We start from the raw sequence: 23,263 nt of genomic DNA, 5'->3' as shown, positions 1-23,263 counted from the left end.
GCCAAGTAACCTTCCTCGTCAGGCCCCAAGCCGACATCGGAATTTTGAAGAGAGATGCAACACTCAAAGATTTGTCAGTATGCAAATGGGGGTAATGCCATCAACTAGCCTCTTCCTTCAACTTCTCCAGGTTTTCTCCTTCCACCTTCACCTCCTCTTTCACCGAACCCTGCAAATTGAGCTTCTTCAACAGTACCTACCAAATTAGGTCCATGTTATCCCTCCCTCTAATTGCATCCCCGCTTCCAGATGCCATTCTTCTATTATCCCCAAACTCTGCCCTAGATCTACCCCCACCCCTACACCAAGAGCAGGCAGTTGGGCAGGCCAATCCCTTGATCAGTCTGAACAAGGGGTGGGGACGTCTAGTTTTGGATCAGGGACAGTGGATCCACGTTATACCTCGCCGGCAATCAACATAGCAACTGAGTCACCAAAACCCTAGACACGCGAGCGAAAAGGTAACTGGTGGCCATATCATGTGTGGATAGACGCCATTTATTCCCTAACAAAACAGTTAGCAGCATCTCCCCTTTGCATTCATAGATCTGATGGTGAACCATATTCGCCGCTTACTACGGCCCCAATCATCGGGGCCGCATGAAGTGAGCACACATTGGCTTTTTCGTTGGTTTTCTACAATATTTTCTTATGTTCAGTGTCTTTGGTTTTGTTCTTGTTTTTAGCTCGTTTTTCTATTTTTGTCGGTCAGTTTTTGAATTTTTCAAAATTTTGAACATTTTTAAATTTTGTACATTTTAGTTTAATTTTCCCAAATTTCAACATTTTATAAATTTGATTATTTTTATTTTTAACATTTGAAGATTTTTTATTTTTGAACATTTTTCAGTTTTGAACCTTTTCCATTTTGAACTTTTTTCAAATTTCAACATTTAATAAATCTGAATATTTTAAATTTTCACAATTTTCATGTTTGGACTTTTTAAAATATTAACATTTTTCAAGTGTAAACATTTTTTAATTTAAACAGAAAGAAAACAAGAAAAAAAAGGTCAGTAAGTTCTTGTCGGGCTGCATTTGAGCGGCTCATGAATTCACTTGAGACGGCCGGGATGCTCGGTCCAGCTAAATGCGGTGAATAGCAGCTCCCAGATATGATCTCTTGCGTGCTGATAGGTGAAAGAGACCCACCAGCTTCGCTCGAGGAAGCCATCTGACAGACTGACACTACCCAATTTACCGACGAGCTACGAGCCCAACACAATGTGCTAAGTACAGCCGCCCAGGCCTGATTCGGAATATTCGAACCATTTGGACTTCCCAAAAGTTATATTGGATAGGGTAGTTCTCTCAAAAGTCAAAAGAGAAGCAAAACTTCATTGCATAGCTTTCTCCAGCACTAGCAGTTACCTCTAGTTCATGTCGCTAAGACAAGGTTCGTGGTAGCCCAAAGGTGAATCGAATATATCAATATCGATACAATATCTAAGACAACAACAAGATGGACCGATACACCTCGCTCAGCGAATCTGATTATTTCGATCCCATGTCAACACTGAAGCAACGCAGACGACAGTCAAGAAAGAACAGGCTGCTTTCATTCACACTATATATATTGGGAGGGCTGCTGAAGAAGTTTCAGAGATCTGACGATGAAAAGCCCCGTGAATTTTGATTATGGAAGTTGTCCCAGACTCCTCCCCAGTGTAGTGTGTACAACAAAACTACGAGCCCAGTCTGAAAAGAGCGCCTCCTTGATCCTGCAAAATGTAATGATGGAACATTAAAACTTGGAATCATGCATGGTGCCTTAGTGATGTAACTTTGCTCAACTTCACCCTGTAATTCCATGCGAATGAAAAGAATGCCTAAAAGAAGAAAAACACAAGACAGCATTAACTGGGCCATACTGAGCTCCTGGTATTTCGCTATCAGAATTATAGGATGCATTGGGAGTCAAGCACTGACCAACAAAAGCTATGATCTGACGTTTTGCAGGCTGTGCTACATGTACAAGAAGCTTGCATCCCAAAATGAATGCTATAAAGAAAATATTTGCATCTAAAAGTTGTTTACATCACAACCCCAGAACAATGTTTTGCTTTGACACTAGTTCCTGCATACATGTAATCTGGGATTCTTGATTAGCGGGTGTTACACACTGGAAAGCACTGAACCACTAATGAAGGTAAAGTTGCTTCAAAGATCAGAAATGCATCTCCATAAGAAAACGATGTTTAAGCAAACGGACAAGAAACAAAGCTGCCTCGTAGCTCCAAAATGTCGACATGTAGCAAAGATGCCTCTGGCTTGAAGGGCCATCTAACCACTGATAGTGCTTCTCACTGTTCTCATCTATTTAAGGCCTAACGCATATTCAAGAAACGATTTATCTGCCTCGTGTATTATGCAACAGTAGGCATATGCCATATTGGATGCTTTTTCCTGGAGTAAAGAAAAATGTGAATCCATTTGGCTCTAGCTCCATCTCCTCGTACTATGTTTCAGAGTTTTTTGCTTCCTGACTATAAAAGGTTGTGCTAAGGTGCAATAATCTCGGTCAAGCCTTTATAGTTCAAAATGGACCTTGTGCTGACTACTAATTCATCTAGTGCAATCGTAATGTAACCCTTGCACAGCCACACGTGCACTGGTGTGATGTTGACATTTTCAGCCTTGTCATGACATAGCTTCTTTACATGTGTAGTCACGTTGTTCAAGAAAGATCTGTGTATGTGGTTTCACACATTAAGGTAGCAAGATAGTGGGATTGCCATTTTCTAAAACCTGCTGCACTCGGGACTGTAAACAAGTAGTGGCTAGTCTATTGTAGGATAAAGAAAAAGCAGCGACTCTGAAATTACTCTCCTGTTGCATCCATTTTTCTCTCACAGGTCACAATGCTGAAAACCAACAAATAGACGGTCAACTTCACGGAGGTGCTCGCTGCCTAGGATGACATAATGAGCGGCCAACAACACACCTGCATCTTGGTCGTGATCCTTTCAATTTGCAAAGGTAGTGGTACAGTGGATACGTGGGTGGTTAGGTCACAGAACCAGCCATAAACAGAACGGGCATACGGGCACATATCGCAGAAGGATAGGGTATAGCAAGACAAATCAACAGAATATGTATACGCATATGCCAATCGTATAAACAATGCTTGATAGGGAAGATCTCAAACAGGATCCCCACAAGATAACGAGCCAGTTGTTTTTCCTTTTGACCGATGGATCTGCTAGTGGGAGTACTGTTGCGCTTGCACTTGTAGCTTCGTCCATTTACATTGTATTTTTCTCACTCCACTCTCCTCTAGCACACTGTGACAGCTGTCAGTGTGCACTCACTCCACTTACTGTTGCCTGCCCCATTCGCTCAGCACTTACCATTTGATATAGTGGGTGAACTGTACCAGTCTTTGGTTATCTGATACATTGCCACTCCTTCGATTGAAATTGTATTACTACGGTAGTTTAAATATTAAAGGTTTTATAATGCAGCAAATAGGTACTGTGATAACAAACAGAGATGGCGCTGTTTTGTCTTCATGACATTGGTATACTGTACGAAACTCCATGCTCGTAAAATTATTAGGACATAATCAAATTGCGATAATATGTTTACAAGTAAAGCAAGTGTTGTGTGCCTATCTGATAAGCAGGGAGACTACAAAAACATTGAAACCTAATTGGTGCTATCAACAGTTCGAAACTATAAGGTGACATTTCATCTATTATGATAGATGTAGACAGCGTAAATTATGTTAACACAAAAATGCTTTAGAAGAAAATGCAGTGCAATCAATGTTGGTTTTAGTTACTGGAAACCAAATGTAACTTTTAAAGTAGCTTCAGCTAGATGCAGTTGACCTTGTGTTGTGGAATATAAAGTTTCATCATAATCCTGTTGAACAATCATTACTGGTAGACCATATCTAAAGTTGCAACCTTCTCTTTCGTACAGGCTGACCCAGCATTCATGTATAAAAGGGGCAGAGAAACAATGGCTTCTTGCCAACAATTCTCCAAAGGGAATAACAATCTATTAGCGGTTAGCACATATCAACATGCCTAAACCCACTATTGTACTCAGCATCATCCTTCTAATTGTTCTCTTCAATGCGTCTGCAGGTATGGTGTCTGCTATTTCTTCTTCCTAATATTTTACCCAGTCATTAAATACATATATACTTGAACAAGTTCTTTTGTCATGCAGGCCAAACCATAGTGGTAGAATTTGACAATGGTATTACTCCAAAGTTGATAAAGGTTTGCCTATGTTGATCTCAAAGTTTTTGTTATAGCCATCTAAAGCAATGTTTAATGTGTTATGTTATTTCTGTTCCATATATCATACATGCAAGTGGTAGCTAACACTTTCTAGCTCCTGATGTTTTCTGTGATGGTTGGTCACTTCTATAAGAGATAAATGGATATAACTTATGCTTAAAATCAACAAATACGAGATAAATATATTTATAACTTTTATGTTCATTCATAAGCTAAATTCGAAATACAAATTTCTTTATGCTCGAAATGCAGGGGCACAACAGAAAGATTCTCACGGAGATTCAGGATTATGACTATGGAGGCGCAAACTCTAGGCATGATCCACGCAGAAGGCCTGGGGTTGGAGGCAGGAATGGCTAGAAGATAAGCTTCTTCATACATATCCCTGCATATGACAGTATGAGTATGCTACTACATGAAATGGGGTCATGTGAGGGACCAGCCACTCTCAGTAGCAACCCTATATAATTTTCCAATCCCCTATTGTATTCTATATGCCTCCAAATGGATCAGAGAGAAGGATAGATATACTCTTATCCACTAAATAGTCTAGTCACGCGAAGTTGAGAATGCTTCGTTTTAAAGAGCACTAGGTGCATTACTAATGCATAAGCGAGGCAGTGGATTATCTATGATGTCATTTTGTGCGTTGATAATTACTTCTTGTGAGGTCATGCTGTTTTTTTTTCACGATTTTGACTAGAAGGTCTCCAACCCTCAGGCATGCTTGTGTGCAAGCCCACTCATGACATCTACAAGCAAGGATAATAATTTAAGTAGGGAGCAGGCAGTCAAGAAGTAATTGGAGAGTAAGTTGTGATATACATACTATGGAGCTGTGATTCTATTCAGTGCCCTTCTTCTTTTATGAAATAAGGCCCTGGCTTGATAGGATACGGATAAAGGTAACCCTCTGGCCGAGAAAATCCAGCTTCGTTCATGCGGTCACTGAGCACATGGAGTATAGGTTTTTTCAGTCCGTACTCATTCCTGTTCTTCTCAAGATAGGCATTAGCTTCTTCTGCCACCTCATTTGTGAAGGCGAATCTATTCTCTGCAGCTAACATCAGCTGGTTGATGTCCAAGCACACGAGCTTCCCGTTTTCCCTTACTTTTCTCACTTTCTCTTCTAAGAAAGGGATGCGATCCAACTTGTAACGCAACATGTCATCTTCTTTGGTCTGCAAAAAGAAAAGGCAATTCTTAAACATGCTACCATTACGCTGCTAGTAAATACGTGGAAATACGGAAAGAATACAAAACTCTAAAGCATGGCAACAACGCCCATCATTTACTGATGTTTTCTTCTTATTTCCTATGTAAATAACAAATGTGTGATATACAGCTGCTTGACTGCCTGCATAACTGTTCAAGCAGCACAGAACATGTGACTCTGTTTACCCAAAAGAACAAGAAGGCAGCTGCTTCCTACTTCATGTGATGGCGAATGGAATGTATTAAAGAAGTATACTCTAACTACACAATGTATGAATTAGTGACTTCTCATTTGACAGTTTGAACAACCGATATAACTCAAAGGATGGTCACCAGCCAGCACGACCAAAGCACCTGCACACAAATGATAAACCGGATGCAGTCCTCTCAATGGGTGAATGGTCTGCCAGGGTTGATAAACAACATGGTAATAGACAACAGATGACCGTGCTACTCTTCAGCCCTATTGAGCATCACTGACCCCATCCTAAATAGGGAAGCCAAATTTCTAGGACCAATCATATAGAAATGGATGTCTTGTAATCTTGGACGCATCAATAAAACAGCTACTAGTATTTTGTTGGGCAACATGTCCGTCCTTCCATAGTTCCATTCTACACGGTCCTAAATTCCAACCGAAACAACCACGCAGAGATAAGGAGACCGCATTGTTGGGCTGTTCCGCATACCAGTTTCCGGCGACGCCACACTCGCCGCCCACCGCTGACTCGGCCTTCCCCGCCTCCCTTCCCACTTCCGGACTCACCGCTCTGCTTTTTCTACAGACAATTGAAAGAGCATAGAAAAAAAATTCGGTAAGTTGGCGAGAAGAGAAGGGGGGAAGGGAAGTAAGTTGCCCTGGGCGTGCTTTCACCTGAGCCCTCATGGAAATGGTGACACCGCTGCGGCTAGTCCTACCGCTTGCTTGCGGGGTGGAGAGGAGGCCGGCGGCGAGGTGCCCGTGGTGGTGGCGGGCGGCGAAGGAAGCGGCCACTGCCATGGCCATTTTTCTGGACCGGAGGTTTTGCGAAGCCGCTCTTCTTACCTCATCCGGTTCTCGAGCCGGACTGAGCAAGAGATGGCACCTGTATTATATGGGCTTTCTGCTAGGCCTAACTAAGCTGTACGGCCTAACTACGGACGTGGGCTGGACAAGGCAATGGGGCTTCGAGGCAAAATCCCATGGGCCAAGCGATCGTTTTGACCTAGTTGCACGTGACCACGACGCTACGGCAGGGGCGATCCCAACGGCGACGAGCAGGAGGAGGCGAGGAGCGATGGGCGTGATGCGGAGCTCATGGTCGTCGCCACCTCCTGCCTCATCGCCGGCTTCGGTACACTCTCTTTCCTCCCGCTCGCACTGTACGCAAACACTCCGATGTCATGCTGCATACCTATGTGTGTGCATATTGCATCCAGCTCCGATGTCCTGCTGCATACCTATGTGTGTGCATATCGCATCCAGATCCTCTCCAAAGGTAAGTGGTAAGAGCATGTCTAACAGGCCCCTTAAAACCCGCTCACCCCGTAAAATTCCGGCGGGATACGGGGTGAGCGCGGTTCGGGCCGTCTAGCAGGCCCCGTATTCGGGCCGGCCCGTTTCGGTGGAATACGGGGCTCAGGAAATTCGCACCGCCGCCCCCTACTTATACCGGGCGAAGGTATAAGTTAACCCCTCACTCGCAACCCTAGCTCCGCCGTGCGCCGCCGCCTCCCCGCTTAGCTCCGGCGAGCAATCCCGCAAAGCTCGCCTCCGCATTTCCCCCGCCGCAGGCCATGTCTTCTCGCCGGTCCAGTTCCGCATCGTCCGCGAGCCGATCGAAGCGATCCCGCTCGCCGGACACCGTCGAGGAGGCGTGGCGGCGGCAATGCAAGCGCTCCGCCGTCGGGAGTCGCCGTGCGGCGTGCCGGTACGCCGGCGCGCTCTACATGCCGCCGTCGCTCCGTGAGTTCGCCGCGGGCGGGCGGTGGTACAAAGAAGATCCGCCGCTCAAGCCGATGAACGGCGGCGACTTCGAGAAGTGGCGCGCCGAGTGGGAGCGTGACCGCGCGTCAAAGGCGGCGTGGGCGGCGCTCATCGGCAGCACAAGCGGCGGAGGAAGCGGAGGAGATCCGCGAGCCGGTGAGGAGGAAGCGGAGGAGGCAGAGGAGGAGGCGGCGTTCCTACAGGCGGTGGCCGCATCCGAGAAGGATGCCGCCTAGAAGGCTCGGGCGGAGGCAGAGGAGGAGGCGGCGGGCATCGCCGCCGTCCGGGAATTCGAGGCGAGGGAGGCTACCGCCAGGCGTGAGCCGTTCATCCCATTCGTCATCCTTGACGAGTAGATGTAGGATCTCGCAATGTGTGTATGATCCGTAGTATGATCAATGAAGATGAACTATCGATAAATTTCCCGGGGTTTAAATTTTTAAAAATACGGGGCGAAATACGGGGTCTGCTAGACGGAATGGTTCTTCCGTGAGCAATTTTTCGATACGGGGCGAAATACTCGCGTTATACGAGGCAGAGGAATACGGGGTATGTTAGACATGCTCTAAGAGCATCTCTAGCAGAGCCCGTAAAAACGTGAATCAAAAATCTAGAGTTCAGTTCACCGAAATCGTGTTTACGGGTCGTAAAATGGCTAGCGCAGAATATTCTGTTTTCAGTTTTGGTTATGGGCTCTGTTCTATGCCAGCGCTTCCGAATCTGTAAAGACAGGGTTTTTCATAGAACTCATATGCAACACATACAACAATCGATCATAATTAATAAATAATTATCCAAATTATTACAACACATAAACAATAGTCTGAACTAAATTATTACAACAGTTTTGGGAAAATTGAACAAATGAAAAATGTCTCAACCAAATTACAACAATTCTCGGAAAATTGGACAAATGAACAAATGTCTCAACAATGATACATGTGACAAACAAATGAATGGGATGGTAGAATCAAAGGCGACGGCCATGTCGCTGCCAGTGGTGCATCTTCAGATCATAAACGAGCTAGGCATGGGTAGTGGCATTCTCAATCTGCCGATGAGTTTCAAGGAAAGGTTCAATGCGATCCGGATTGCGTTGGGGTTCCACTCGGGTGCCAACATTATCATAGAAGAAGGGTAAGCTCAACTCTCTTTCATCCTCGATGATCATGTTGTGAAGAATCACACAACATGTCATGATGTTCACAAGGGTTTTTTTGTCCCAAAATCGGGTTGGGCCACGAACAATGGCAAACCTTGCTTGCAAAACACCAAAAGCTCTTTCAATGTCCTTGCGAGCTGCTTCTTGAGCTTTGGCTAATTCAGCTTCTATTCTATCTTGGAGATCCTTGACAGACTTAACAAAAGTTGCCCAATCCGGATAGATGCCATCGGCTAGGTAATATCCCATTGTGTACTCATTGTTCATGACCTTGTAGTCGCAAGTGGGTGCTTCCCCATTTGCTAATTTGGCAAACAAAGGGGACCTTTGCAACACGTTGATGTCATTGAGTGTCCCCGGCAAACCAAATTTTTTTGCCAAATCCACAAATCTTGTGATGCAACGGCCTCAAGTACAATGGTTCATCTTTGCTCTTGCCATAGTACTGTTCATGCCATGCCTTTGGACAATTCTTCCATGTCCAATGCATACGATCAAGACTACCAAGCAAGCCCAGCCAAACTCTTTTCTCATTTATCTCCATCAATCGTTTGGTGTCATCCTCATTGGAAGCTCGGAGATAGGTTGGCCCAAACAACTTGATAACCAGGCGAGCAAACCTGCGCACCGACTCCGATGTAGTATCTTCGCCAATTCGAAGATACTCGTCGGTGTAATCCGCAGGGATACCATACGCAATGACCCTCATGGCAGCAGAGATTTTTTGGAACGCGCTGAAACCCATCACCCCGGCGGCATTCCTACCTTGCTTGAAGTAATTCGAATTAGCTTCCAGGCCTTGACGATTCGGAAGAACAAGCTACGCCGCATGCGATACCTCCTACGGAATAGATGGGGGGGATAGGTAGGTACCTCGGCGAAGTAGTCCTCCATCAGCTGCTCGTGGCCGAGGAGGCGATTCCGCTGGATGTGGTTCCGGCCAATCACGGACCCGTGCCTCCGATTCAGCAGCTTCGCGCGGTCCTCCAGCTCCTTGACGGAGAGGAGGAGCATGGTCGACTCCATCTCGTCGTCCTGGAGCATCTCGTCGAGGTCGGAATCGTCCGAGCTCGACGAATCCGACAGATCGACATCGACGAACTCGTCGCCCGAGCTCATCCTCGATTCGGACGGAGCGGCGGTTACGACGTCGGGGGCGGCACCCGGAGTTGGGCTAGGAACAGCGGGCGGGGTGTGGGGCGACCTGCGCTAGCTCCGGGATGTGGGCCTCGGGCGAATCGGGCGGTGTAGCGGCGGCGGAGTGTGGTGGCGGCGCGGGGAGGGAGAGAGCGAGCAGTTGCATCAGCTAAAATTTCAGCGCGCCCTAGATATGGATCGAGCGTTCGGTTCGCTCGTGCGACCCCTACAAATACATGGCGAATTGGGTTTTCGGTCTCGGCCCGAAAAAAGTTTTTCGGTTTTGACCATTTTACATCGGCACCATTTTCAGCCCGAACCCTTAAACTGGCGGTTATTTTTCGGTTTTGGTCCGTTTACGGGCTCTAGTAGAGATGCTCTAAGTGCAACTTCTCATTTGACATGTTGGCTTTGTAAAATCATGATAGCGCATAGGGATACCAAAATTGACCTAGACTTCTCTAATTGGGTGCACGCTGTACCTCTAGCCTTTTCCACCCACGCAGTACTGAAGTGCATCAATTTCTTCCGGAAAATACAGTTCTACATGTAAATTTCCATATGGAATTTTTCTTAGGATATCTATATGAATGCTACGAATGTATCATGGACTTCAGAGTATACTTTAGAGTACTCCATCCATTTCACTATATCGGGATACATCTTTTCGAAATAACTGTCGGAGGAAATCAACTGCGCAGTTATTCTGTTGTTTCCACTTTATGCCCGTATCTGTATGCTTTTGTGAATCATTAATTGGTTATATAGTTTGACAGAGATATGCATGGTTACATCTCATTTTGTTTTCTTAAGTTTAGTGCTTCCTTCGTCTTGTAGCATGATGGGCTGAGGACAGATATAGTGAAACATAGGGTGTATTTGATTGGTTATGTGTGATTGACTCAAATATTTTAGAAACAAGATTGCTGTTTTCCTTTCCTTGTTATTGCTTACAATGCTGAAACATTGGATCTGCCGCCACTTCTAGATTTGTAGCTACTAATTATGTGAAGGCACTTAGTTTAGTTATACAGAAATGTGCTCCCATCTGGGGTTCTTATTGACATGGATTTTTTCTCAGTTAGTGTTAATAATTAATTAAGTCTAACACCTAATGGCAAGTTCCATCATTGCTAAGTAAATGTAACCAATTCCTATTCATCTAGTGCGGCACGTTTCTACCATAGGTTTGATAACAGGTCACCAGCTAATCTGGCAATTGGTTTTACTTCAGCACTAGCGATAGCAATGTTGTGTGCTTCTCCCCATAATGCATGTTTGCTACTGGCATTCTTCTATCGATGCATGCTTTCTGCAATGCGGTTTCTGTGATTGATTCGATCTTTGTTCCTTTATACATGATTTGAAAAAACAAAAACACAGAAGATTGAAATGGAATATGCTTGTACAGTATTTATGCAGGAGGATCCAATTCAATCGGGTATCCTTCAACCATGCACCATTTTCTAAATCGTTGAAAAGACTACAGTAGAGATTATGTAGTTCAATACAGTAACTACAGTTGGATTGTTGGACAAACACTACTTTTCTGGGTTGGTTGCATAGATTGTGGGTTTTTGTTTTTGTTTTAGCTGTTTCTTATTGCTCAAACTGATACCATCAAGCGACATCTTGATTTTTCGCCCCTGCAATTTCAGGTCTTCTTATTGCAGCATTTGTTATCATGGATTTATTTGAGACTGCAAAACAAGTTCACCAAACCAGCTTTAAGTAACGTATGTGATTTTTCCTATACAGCGTCAGTTTCACTTCACCATTTGTAGCCCCAATGACGCTGGGAATGAAGTGTGGTTTCTGTTGAATGGCCAATTTTACCACGCTTTTTTTAAATGGGGGAAATAGCTTTGCCCCATATATTAATTAAAAATAAATATGTCCATCCACCATCTAATTAACAAAAAAACCGGACGAAGGCCGTTACCACAAAACCACAAGCGAACAACATCTAACGCATGCAACTTCCCTACCGACTACACAAATCAACAAACTCACTCAACCTACTTCAACCACGAGTTGATGAAATGCAACAACCCAAAATAGGTCTATCAAGCAGGAGAAACTTTCAGCGCGATGCCTCTCTTCTTTATTTTGGTCCTCCTGAGAGACTTCTCCACCTTCCTAATTATGTCATGCGAAGCCTTCCCGGCCAAGACACATGCAATTTTACCATGTTAGTCATCTGCCATTTAGATTTATCTGTTATTACTAAGTAACCTTGTCAAGTACAATTCCATGTCCTTGAAGTAGGAAGTAAATGATGCTCAAAGCATGATTTCAAGGCTTAAATATTGTATTGTCTAATCTACCTTTGAAATTCTCTTCTTCAAAATTACTGTGTTTCGTCTAGGTTAAAACGGAGAGCGTCTGTTAAATCCGTAGTATTACTGAACCAGGGAGGCAACTTCTGTGCCTCTGTATCACTTCTGAACTCTGTTAGACCTATTGAAATCACAAGTTTTATCGGCTCAAATGTAATGCTTTGCCTTTTGCTGCTGGTGTAGGTGGATGTCACTCTCCAGAAATGAAAATGCTCTGATCTTTTCAGCCTTGTGATGTGGATCATTTCTTTATAATCTTTCCTTGTGCTGATGTTCCTTGGTTCTTTACCAAGATGGTAAAGAGATCACACAAATCGTTGCATGCATTTAATGCTTTTCACATGTTTTTTTAAACAGTAGGCTCGCCAGGAGTCCAGCTTTGAATTAACAAAGCCATCAACCGGCTAGGGATTACACAAGGCGAACCGAACAAACACCCACACACAACACCACACCACACAACACAACGGCCGAACGATACAAGGGCACATCCTAAAAGGCTTACAACTCAACACTACAAGCAAGCACCAAAGGGACTTGCAAAGCGAAGACTACAACTCTACGGCACCGAGGGCAACGAGCAGCGAAGGCGCGACGAGGCGCTGCCAATGAGCAGGATGGAGATTCATGAGCGAGGAAGGCCCCCTCAACTGCAAGCACCAAGACACATTCCGGTTCCCACACCGAAGAGGGCCCCTACCCTCTCGCCTTGGCTCGAAGGCGTCGAACCATCGGACATGGAAAAAGCTCACCCGAGAGTTAGGGAAGTGCTGAACTTGAGCTCCGAGGCAGCCCCCAGGAAAGGGGGAGCACACCACACCGGCCAAACCGCCGCGGCCTAAGGACGCCCAGAGAGAAGCAGGAAAGCCACCAGGAGCAACTGCACGAGACCAAAGTTTCCGCCTTCAACCTCACCGAGCATCGCACTCCCGGTGCGACGCCTCCAAGGAGGATACGGCGTGCAGGCACGTCGACGCCGCCCAATCTGAGAGATTTTGGGCTTTCACCCGGGAGGTTGATCGGGGTGGAGACAGGGGACCTCAGCCACGCCTCCAAGGAGGAAGAACGGCGCCCGCAGGCGCCGCCGGGCTGGGCCAGCCAACCTAGGGTTTCCCCCGGTCCCGAGCCACACACCAGCTCCCCCCACATTCCAGAGCGAGCAGCAAGCCGCCGCAAGGCCGAAATCAGGGGGAGAGAGAGAGAAGAGGGGAACAACCTCGATCTGACGGGGAGGGGCCCCCATGCCACAGCCACCATGCGCCGCGGTCCAACCTCCCAAGAGGTCGCGGCCGACGGCCAGAGTCGCCCGCGCCGACGCCTGCCGCGCGCGCCGTTGCCTCACCTGAAGGGCCGCCGCCCCGGTCCTGTAGTCCTCCGCAGCGAAGCGGAGCGACGAGATCCTCGCCGCCACCGTCCTCAGCAGCCGCGCGGCTTTCCGGCGGTCACCTCAGGTGGCGGCAAGGGAGGGGGAAAGGTGGGAGGGGGGCCTGGCGGCGCTAGGGTTTGGGCGCCGCCCGAGTCGCCCCAGCGGGAGCGACGCGGGGGCAGGGCGTTTTTTTTTTTTTTTTTTTTTTTCACATGTTTTGCCACCATACTAGTCAATTTGTGAAAATAATGACTTAGCCCGATGTACTTGTCAACGCACTGTGAGCAATGATGAGTAAAGGGAAGATTTAGTTTCTGAGGAAAATGGTGAATACTGGTTTCTCCCTGGATATCATTTTGTTGTCTGTATTGGGACACTTCAAGATGGCTGCTGTCAGTGTCATTAGGTGGTGAGATTAGCGAGGACGATTCTTCCGTTGGCTTGAAGCTTGAGTCGTTGAGGTCCTTGGAGAGGGTTGTTTACCAAAAGGGAACTTACTGTTCTTGCTCTTGTGATGTGCTAGATTTGTGGTGTGGATGTTCAGCAAGCACCGATTGTAGATGAGCCATGTAAGCACAGGGGTGCTTGCCAATGGAGATGACACTTGTATTTGTATAGTTGCCAAATTGAAGTGCTTAATGTCCCTAGATCCATGTATCTATGTTGTCGTGAGAATCATCAATAGTATGGACCATACGAGTGTCCGTTTGTTTCACGTGCTCGAAACAGATATTTCTCTTGCAAAGGAAAAGGACCTCGACTTGCCCAGATTTGGCCAGAAACAGTGAACGAACATGCTCTCGCCCGACAGTGATTTGGACGATTCTTTTCATCGTCCTTTTCTTGTCCTGAAAATGGCCACATTGTAAATTGTTGCGCCAAATGGACCCTAGCCTTAGCCTATTGTTACTAGCCTATTCTACTACTAGTACTAACCCGATGGTCAATTCACGTTTCATGTCCTAGATTTTTAGGAATGGAAGACATGAAAATTTTATGTACACTAGCTAAGTGCCCGCGCGTTGCTGCAAAGAAAAGAAAAGAAATTTGTTCCGTTGCTAACATGGAGACACTATATAGTCTACACCAACAACATAATTTGACATATGATGACTTTTTATAATAGTATTAGGATTTCTGACAGATGAAGTTGCTCTATTAATGATGTCTGAGAATGGATGATATTTCCAAATAGACTGTCTAATTGAATACGGAGTATCTTTTTTCACGAGGATATGCTGATGAAAATGATTGGAATGCTGCTTTGCTCTATTTCATGGCAAAAATATTTCATATAATGGATACAATGGTCATAAAATTTCAGCATTTTTTATTTGTTCTACTAATATTTGATCTTCTCTTTTACACTACTAATATTTTGTATTTTAAAGTACTTTTTTCATCTATCGTTTCTCTCTTGTTTGTCTCCCCGTGTCCTGAACTCTCTGTATGTTCACGTGAAAAAATAACACCTCCCACCCATGCTGCTACCTTTCGAGCTGCTGTTATGGCACAAACACATCTCCTCCTTTATCCACTGAGACCGCTGCCTCTTCCTCTCCACTGGCCACAAACCCATCTCTAGCGCGTCGTTTGGAGCTCGATGGTGTAGCGCCACCCTAGCCAACATGTGCTCCTCCTCCTACCTTCGACTTGTCAGGCTAACGCGGGATACCCCGGCCGCAACGGCCAACATGCGCCGGATCACAACCCAGTGTCAGGACCAGTGTCTTCTCTTCAGTACTGGAAAGCATCATATGGTTACTCATGTAATAAAGCTACTAAGTACAATCTTAGCCTTAATAGCATATCGCTGTAAACGTTAAACTAAACTCGTGGCTTCAGACTGGTATATAAAGTCTGGAGAGGGGCGGATGGGTGGCACGAGAAAATAACCCTAAATTCCTATGTCCACTTTCCCTTCCAGTTTTGCACTTATCTACTCAATTCCTATCATTTATCTTGCAATTTATCTTCAGTCTACAGTTTATCTTGCAATTCCTCTATTGTTCTTCCCAATTTCGCTTTTGTGGCCTGACAATATGGTACCAGAGCAAAGATCCTGCGCCTAAATTTTTCCCCCGGGGTTCTCTGGTCAATTCGATACAGATCCCCTGATCCAAGAGCCTCACCTCCTCTTCTCGATGTCTATCATCCGTACCGGCTCACAGGAGCACCTCGCTGCGCAAGCCGAAGAAGCGGCGATGTTGGAGGCCGCGCAAGCTCAGGCTCGAGCGGAAGAAGAGATCAGCAACCGCCTCCCTCGTGAGGTACTCAACATCTCCAAACGCCTGGATAAGCAGCAGGAATCGGTGGACAAGCTCCAGGGCGACATGTCGCATCTCATGGCCATGGTCACACAAATCAGTGTCTCCCTGGGGAAGCATCCGGAGAGAGTTCCGACCCCAACGGAACCACCTCCAACGACGGCAGCCTTCTCGACGCCGCCCCACTACCAGCCGAACCTGAGCCCCATCTCGGAAGGGATGACGCCGACGGACTCGACTCCAGCAGCAACATCGCCTCCCTCCGTCAGGCCCCTCCAATTCGGTAACTCCTGTAGCATCCCTCCCCACCCCACTCCGATTAGTGCTTCTGCTACCAATTCACAAACAAAGGCACCAAATTATGCACCTTTTCCTCCACCCAATTCTACACCTTTACCACCTCCTCACATTTTCCAGACCACAAACCCTCAGTCACATCCTCACCACTACCATCAGTCACCACCACACTACCAAATTCCGCAACCCACGCCACCCACCCACACATCATACCCAAACACTTTCTCATCAGCACCAACAAACAATTACCAGCCCCAATACACCGGAAACCCTTACCAATTGCCATACACAGGAGTGGTACACCACCAGCCAACATATTACCCAAATCCTCACCAATTGCCATACCCAGGAGTGGCACACCGCCAACCAACATACTATCCAAACCCACAACACCAACACATTCCCCAGCCAACCTATACACATACGCAACCCATAACAGCAACCAGAGCTGTCTACCCACCTCCACAACAACACGACAACAACCAACCCGAGTACAGGAACCAACATCAGCCCAGTCCTATAATCGAACCCCACATCCGCTCCCCAACTGTAGAATTGCCCATTTTCTATGGAGATCATGCCTATCAATGGCTACAAGATTGTGAAGGTGTGTTTGACTTAGTAGGCATAGGCAACGACCAGAAACTGAGATGGGCAGCTGCTCACATAAGAGGAAGAGCAAAACTTTGGCTCAACAATTGCAATGTGCAGTTGTGTTTGATGAATTGGCAACAGTTTTGCGAGCTACTGTTGGACAGATTCCCTGACGCTGGAGCACATGAATCTATGGATCAATGTCAACAGCTGAAGCAACATACATCAGTTAACACCTACATTGATAGCTTTGAGGAATGGATGACTCTCATGAAGAGAGACCACACCTATCTACCAGAGTATTTCTTCACACTAAGATTTATTAGTGGGCTGAAAGACACGTTACGGCACTCTGTCAAGACACACAAACCACCAGACTTGAGAGCATCTTACTGGTATGCTCGCCAAGAGGTCACAAAGAAGCAAACATCAGTTACAGTCACCAATAGGCAGCCTCCTGCTTACAATGCAAATCGTCCTGCTCCTAATAGAGAGACAAGAAACAGGCCTCAACCGGATAAACAAAAAGAAAAGGGACAATGTTGGTATTGTCCGGAACCTTGGACATACGGACACAAATGTGCGGGCATTAAAAGTATTGTTCACGCCATCCAAATGCAAGGGCATAGTGACGAGGAAGATGAAGAGGAACCAGTTTCAGCAGGAGAAATGATACAGCCAGCTCCACCTCCAGAACCCGCCCAACCAACTCCACAGCAAGAGCTTCCACAAGTAGCCGTTCCTGTTGGAGAACAGCTAATGCAATTATCCTTGCAAGCATTGCATGGAATGCCAGGGGAAGGCACACTATCGGTGCAGATAACTATTGGAGGCAAGCATGCAATGGCCCTTATTGACACTGGCAGTACCAATACATTTTTAGATGCTCATTTTGCAAAAGGACATCAGCAACACCTAATTCCAATTCCTCATCGAAAGGTACTAGTTGCTGGTGGAGGAGAGTTAAATTGTCAATCTATCCTACCATAGTGCAGCTACACTATCCAGGGTACAACATTTACCCATGACTTTCACATCCTTCCATTGAAAGGATATGATATTATTCTGGGAGCCAACTGGCTGAAACGATTCAGCCCAAACTTCATTGATTGGGAGAAGAGAAGTGTTTCCATTACTCACAAAGGACAATGGTTGACATTGGTTGACAAACAAGTCACAGGAAAGGACTGCTTGATCTCAGCAAAATCATGCTCCAAACTGCTGCGTCAAGGTGCTACAGCTTATGTGTTGTAACTAAATGCACAGTCTCTCCTTCCACATCACCCACAGGGTACAACTGAGCAACCAAGTTCAGATAATTCCCCAATAGCTGGCATTCTGCAACAGTTTGATGATGTCTTCTCTGAACCTCAGGGACTGCCTCCAACTCGAGCATGTGATTATTCGATCCCTCTCCAAGAAAGCTCTAAACCACCCAACATCCGGCCATACCGAATGCCACACAAGCAAAAGGACATCATCGAAGAGCTCATCAGAAATCTGCTTCAGAAATATGAAATTCGACACAGTACTAGTCCCTACTCCTCTCCAGCCATACTAGTCAGGAAAAAAGACAAAAGTTGGCGTCTCTGTGTGGACTATAGGCAGCTCAACGCATTGACCATCAAAAATAAGTATCCGATCCCTGTCATCGAGGACTTATTGGATGAGTTGCAAGGAGCTATTGTATTCTCCAAGCTGGATTTAAGATCAGGCTATCACCAAATACGTATGAACCCGGCTGATATATCCAAAACGGCGTTCAGAACTCATATGGGCCATTATGAGTACCTCGTTATGCCCTTCGGACTAACAAACGCCCCTGCAACCTTTCAAGAGCTCATGAACAGCATCTTCTCCAAGATTTTGAGGAAGTTCATCTTAGTCTTCTTCGATGACATCTTAATCTTTAGTCACATAGTGGAGGAACATAAAAAACACTTAACAACTGTCTTGCAACTAATCCGAGCACATCAATTAAAGGTGAAGCTATCCAAGTGCACATTCGCAACAGACTCGGTGGAGTACCTTGGACATGTGATCTCGGGCTCGGGCGTTGCAACCGACCCATCCAAGATCACTGACATCATCTCTTGGAAGACTCCGACCAACATTACTCAGCTACGTGGGTTTTTGGGCCTCACGGGCTACTATAGGCGCTTCATTAAGCACTATGCCACCATTTGCAAACCACTCCATGAAGCCCTCAAGAAGAATTCCTTCCAGTGGGAAACAGCACAGAAGGAGGCTTTTGCACAACTTAAAACAACTATGACTACACCTCCAGTTCTGGCCCTCCCAAATTTCAACCTTCCATTTGTTCTGGAAACTGATGCGTGTGCATCCGGGTTGGGAGCAGTGCTGATGCAGTTAGGGAAACCTATAGCATACCTGAGCAAAGCTATCGGTCCCAAATTGGCCTCGATGTCCATTTATGAAAAAGAGGCTATGGCAATTCTTGAAGCCCTAAAAAAATGGCGTCACTACTTGCTGGGAAACAAACTGACTATTAAAACGGATCAGAGAAGCTTAAAGTATCTTACTAGCCAGAGGTTGCTTGAGGGGATTCAACACAAGCTGATGATGAAGTTACTCGAGTTTGACTATGCAATCGAGTATAAGAAGGGCAGTCAAAATACAGCAGCAGATTCCCTGTCAAGGAAAGAGCAAACAAGTGACTCATGCTTAGCAATATCAGCTGCCGTTCCTTCTTGGTTAGTGGATGTTGAAGCAAGTTATGTAGGTGATACCAAATGTGTGCAACTCTTACAAGAACTGGCACTAAACCCGGCCAGCCATCAACACTACACTATGAAGGCTGGCTTGCTGCGATACAAAAATAGAATTGTGATCGGAGCAACAACTGACCTGAAACAGAAATTGTTCCAAACCTTTCATTCATCCAATTTTGGAGGGCATTCTGGTCAGCGAGTCACTTACTACAGACTAAAGCATGTCTTCTATTGGCCGAACATGAAGCAATACATTGATGAGCAGATTAGCCAATGTCCAGTTTGCCAAATCTCAAAAACTGAAAAAATCCAATACCCTGGCCTCCTAAACCCCTTGAACATTCCAGACAAGAAATGGGGAGAAATAAGCCTTGACTTTGTTGAAGGATTACCAAAGTCACATGGCAACGATGTGATTCTGGTGGTGGTCGACAGACTTACAAATTATGCACACTTCTTGGCCAAGTCTCATCCATACTCGGTTCACAAGGTAGCACAACTCTTCATCGACAACATTTTCAAACTCCATGGCATGCCAACTATCATGGTATCCGACAGAGACAGGATATTTACAAGCAAGTTATGGCAAGAAGTCTTTGCAGCACTCAATGTTGATCTGCATTTCTCTACTGCTTACCACCCGGAGTCTGACGGCCAAACGGAACGTGTCAACCAGTGCTTAGAGCAGTACCTGCGTAGTATGGCATTCAAAGCACCAAAGAAATGGACTGAATGGTTGTCTACAGCAGAATGGTGGTATAACTCATCATATCACTCAGCCATCAAAACTTCACCGTTTGAAGCTCTATACGGTTACCCTCCACCCCAAATACATGAAATTGTCATTCCTGACAATGTGAGCCTTGAGACACAAGAAACTCTGATGACACAGGAGCAAATGATCAAATCTCTACAGCAGAATCTGGCTTATGCGCAACATAAGATGAAGAAATTCGCTGATAGGAAGAGAACTCCCAGGACATTCGAGATAGGCGATATGGTTTATCTAAAAATGCAACCATATCGTGAAAAGGCCTTAGGTCTGGGACATGCCTTAAAACTCACTTCGAAGTTCTATGGACCGTTTCGAGTGATGAAGAAGGTTGGGCATGTGGCCTATCAAATACAGCTACCGACTGGAACTCAAATGCACAATGTCTTCCATGTAAATCAGCTGAAGAAACATTTGGGCCCGCGGGCAGTACCTAATGCCAAGCTTCCCTTGTTAACACATGATGGTAAGCTCAAAACTCAACCTATCGATGTCTTATAGATTCGTCAGGTTCCACGCAGAGCCGGGGACTATGATGTTGCAGTACCTCAATGGAAGGTGCACTGGGAGAACATGACGGAAGACGAAGCCACCTGGGAAGATGCTCACTACATGATGGCTATGTTTCCTGGTTTCCATCCTTGAAGTATGGTCTCCAAGGGAGGAGGAGTGTCAGGACCAGTGTCTTCTCTTCAGTACTGGAAAGCATCCTATGGTTACTCATGTAATAAAGCTACTAAGTACAATCTTAGCCTTAATGGCATATCGCTGTAAACGTTAAACTAAACTCGTGGCTTCAGACTAAAGTCTGGAGAGGGGCGGATGGGTGGAACGAGAAAACAAACCTAAATTCCTATGTCCACTTTCCCTTCCAGTTTTGCACTTATCTACTCAATTCCTAACACGTATCTTGCAATTTATCTTCAGTCCACAGTTTATCTTGCAATTCCTCTATTGTTCTTCCCAATTTCGCTTTTGTGGCCTGACACCCAGGCATGGTAGCTATCCTCCCCGGGCTTCCTCCGATTCACTCCATCATCGTGCTCCTCCTCCAACCTTCCACGGGACAGGTTGCGATGCGCTGGAACACCAGTTGGACGTGGTAGCGCTAGCAAAAGTCGGGCGGCGCACCAAACAGTTCCCTAGAGGTGAGTGATGGTGAGGCGGAGAGCGCTAGCTCTGAGGCACGTGGCGTGGTGCCTCCGCGAGGGGGCGCTCCTATCTCAGCCGGTGGCGGTGACCTCCATCAAAATCGCACGGGACAATTTTAGAGTTCAGGTTCTGGGATGCTCGGTTCCCTGGTGGACTCGGATAGATTGTTCGGTCTGGCTTCGCAAGGAGGATTGATCGCCCGAGGTATGCTATGTACATGCATGAACAACGGATCCCAATTTAATAGGGCAGCACTCAGCGTCGGTCGGCCGATCCAATGAGAGAAAATCGGTTGCTGTCTGACCCGTCGGATCGACATCTAACGTCCAGAAACATTGGCAGCGAACGTTTCGCATTTTAGCCCCTCACTTTTTGTGAAATCAACCCGCGGTTCTACTCTCCTCAGTTAAAACAAAGCGGTATGTCTTATTGCCCCTAACCATCCCGATATTTACATGAAAATGCCACCGTGGTGATTTGCATCTAGAACCGAGAGTGATGCAACAAAAATCTCTCATCCCGCATAAAAGAAAAATATGTTATTACAACAAAATCATCACAACATTTTCAAAAAGTAATGTTACAAAAAAGAGGTTAGACAACACTATAGTTTAAATTGATTTACAACAAAATCAAATATTGTATACACAAAAACCGCAACCATTTACAACAATAATTAAACAAAAATGTTGAGTATTTACAACAATATTCAAAAAATGATTTACAAAAAGCGACAATTTCAGCACAATAATTTTCTATGCCAAAATGTCTTTACATCAAATATCCAATATATTAACAACAACAAATTAATAACAAACCCAACATTTTTTATTAGGTGTTTACAATAACAATCAGCTTCATGCCAGAAATATCTTTACAACAAATCAGCACTCATATTTACAACATTAATTAACAATAAAAACAACAAATTATTTAAAAAAAATTCCATATCAAAATATATATTTACAACAAATCATCAATATAGTTACAACAGTAATTAACTGTAAAACCAACAAAAATAATTACGGTCCCGTGCCCCACATCTCCTTGACTATCTCTGCGAGTACCTCCCGCGCCGGCGACGGCACCTGTGTCAATGGTACTGGGGGTCAAGGTGGTGTCGTAGCCGAACGGTTGGAGGTGTCGAGCGCGCTCGTCGGAGGTGGGGGCGCAGCTGGATGAGGAGCAAAAGGCGCACTGGCCGGGAGGTGCAGGGCTGGCACGCTCGGCGAGCAGTTGGAGGCGGAGAGCGCGCTTGCCGGAGGTGGGGGCGGAGTTGGATTGGGAGGAAAAGGCGCACTAGCCGAGAGGAGGTGGGGTGGCGCTCGCCGGCAAGGAGTTGTGGCGGCGTGCTCGCCGGGGGTAGGAGCTGGGGCGGCGAGCTCGCTGGGAAGGAGCTTGGTTGGCCCGCGCTTACCGGGGGAGGAGCAGGGGCGACGAGCTCGCCGGGAAGGAGCTGAGTCGTGCCGCGCTCGCCGGGAAGGTGCTGGGACGCCCGTGCTCGTCGCGAAGGAGCAGCAGCGGCGCTCGCCAGGGGAGGTGCAGCGGCGGCGCTGTGCTGCTTCCGTAGGCGGGACTCGGATAAGGAGAGGACCAGCGTCATGATAAGGTAAGGTGGGACCCATCCACATGCGGGGGCAGCTCGATGGAGAAGCAACGACCGATTTTAAGCCCTCGATCGATGGGCTGATCGAAAGCGTTTTCCAATTTAATAGTAAAGATATGGAAAAAAAATATGAGAACCGGAAATCACGTATAAGTTTTTTTTTTTGAATATAGGGAAAATGACAAGTTTCAAATGAATAGTATGATGGAAACTCACCTGCACAGTTTTTCTGTAACTTAGAGGTTGGACAACTACGTAATTTACTGCTTTTTTTTTTCAAAATGGGATGTGCCCCGGCCTCTACATCGGTTGATGCATATAACATTTTATTGAGAAACTGAATATTCAAAGTTTACAATTCAAGGTTCAACGAGGAACGTAATTTACTGCTAGACTAAGTTTAAT

The 23,263-nt window shown here is 45.9% G+C and overlaps 1 protein-coding gene across 1 annotated transcript; it reads right to left on the bottom strand.

Moving 5' to 3' along the window:
* Positions 1-1,401: 1,401 nt before the first annotated feature.
* On the bottom strand, positions 1,402-6,518 carry LOC124667039 (protein PLASTID TRANSCRIPTIONALLY ACTIVE 7-like). The gene is made up of 4 exons (XM_047204373.1): positions 6,343-6,518; positions 6,158-6,247; positions 5,083-5,434; positions 1,402-1,721 (listed from the first exon to the last, which is right to left on the bottom strand). The coding sequence occupies exons 1-3, from the start codon at positions 6,472-6,474 to the stop codon at positions 5,102-5,104; spliced, it is 555 nt and encodes a 184-aa protein (XP_047060329.1). The 5' UTR covers positions 6,475-6,518; the 3' UTR covers positions 1,402-1,721; positions 5,083-5,101.
* Positions 6,519-23,263: the final 16,745 nt, after the last annotated feature.

Source organism: Lolium rigidum, chromosome 6, assembly GCF_022539505.1.
Source record: "Lolium rigidum isolate FL_2022 chromosome 6, APGP_CSIRO_Lrig_0.1, whole genome shotgun sequence".
Taxonomy (NCBI): domain Eukaryota; kingdom Viridiplantae; phylum Streptophyta; class Magnoliopsida; order Poales; family Poaceae; genus Lolium; species Lolium rigidum.
Note: the sequence above shows the minus strand (reverse complement) of the source record. Positions and strands in the feature narration are given on the sequence as shown.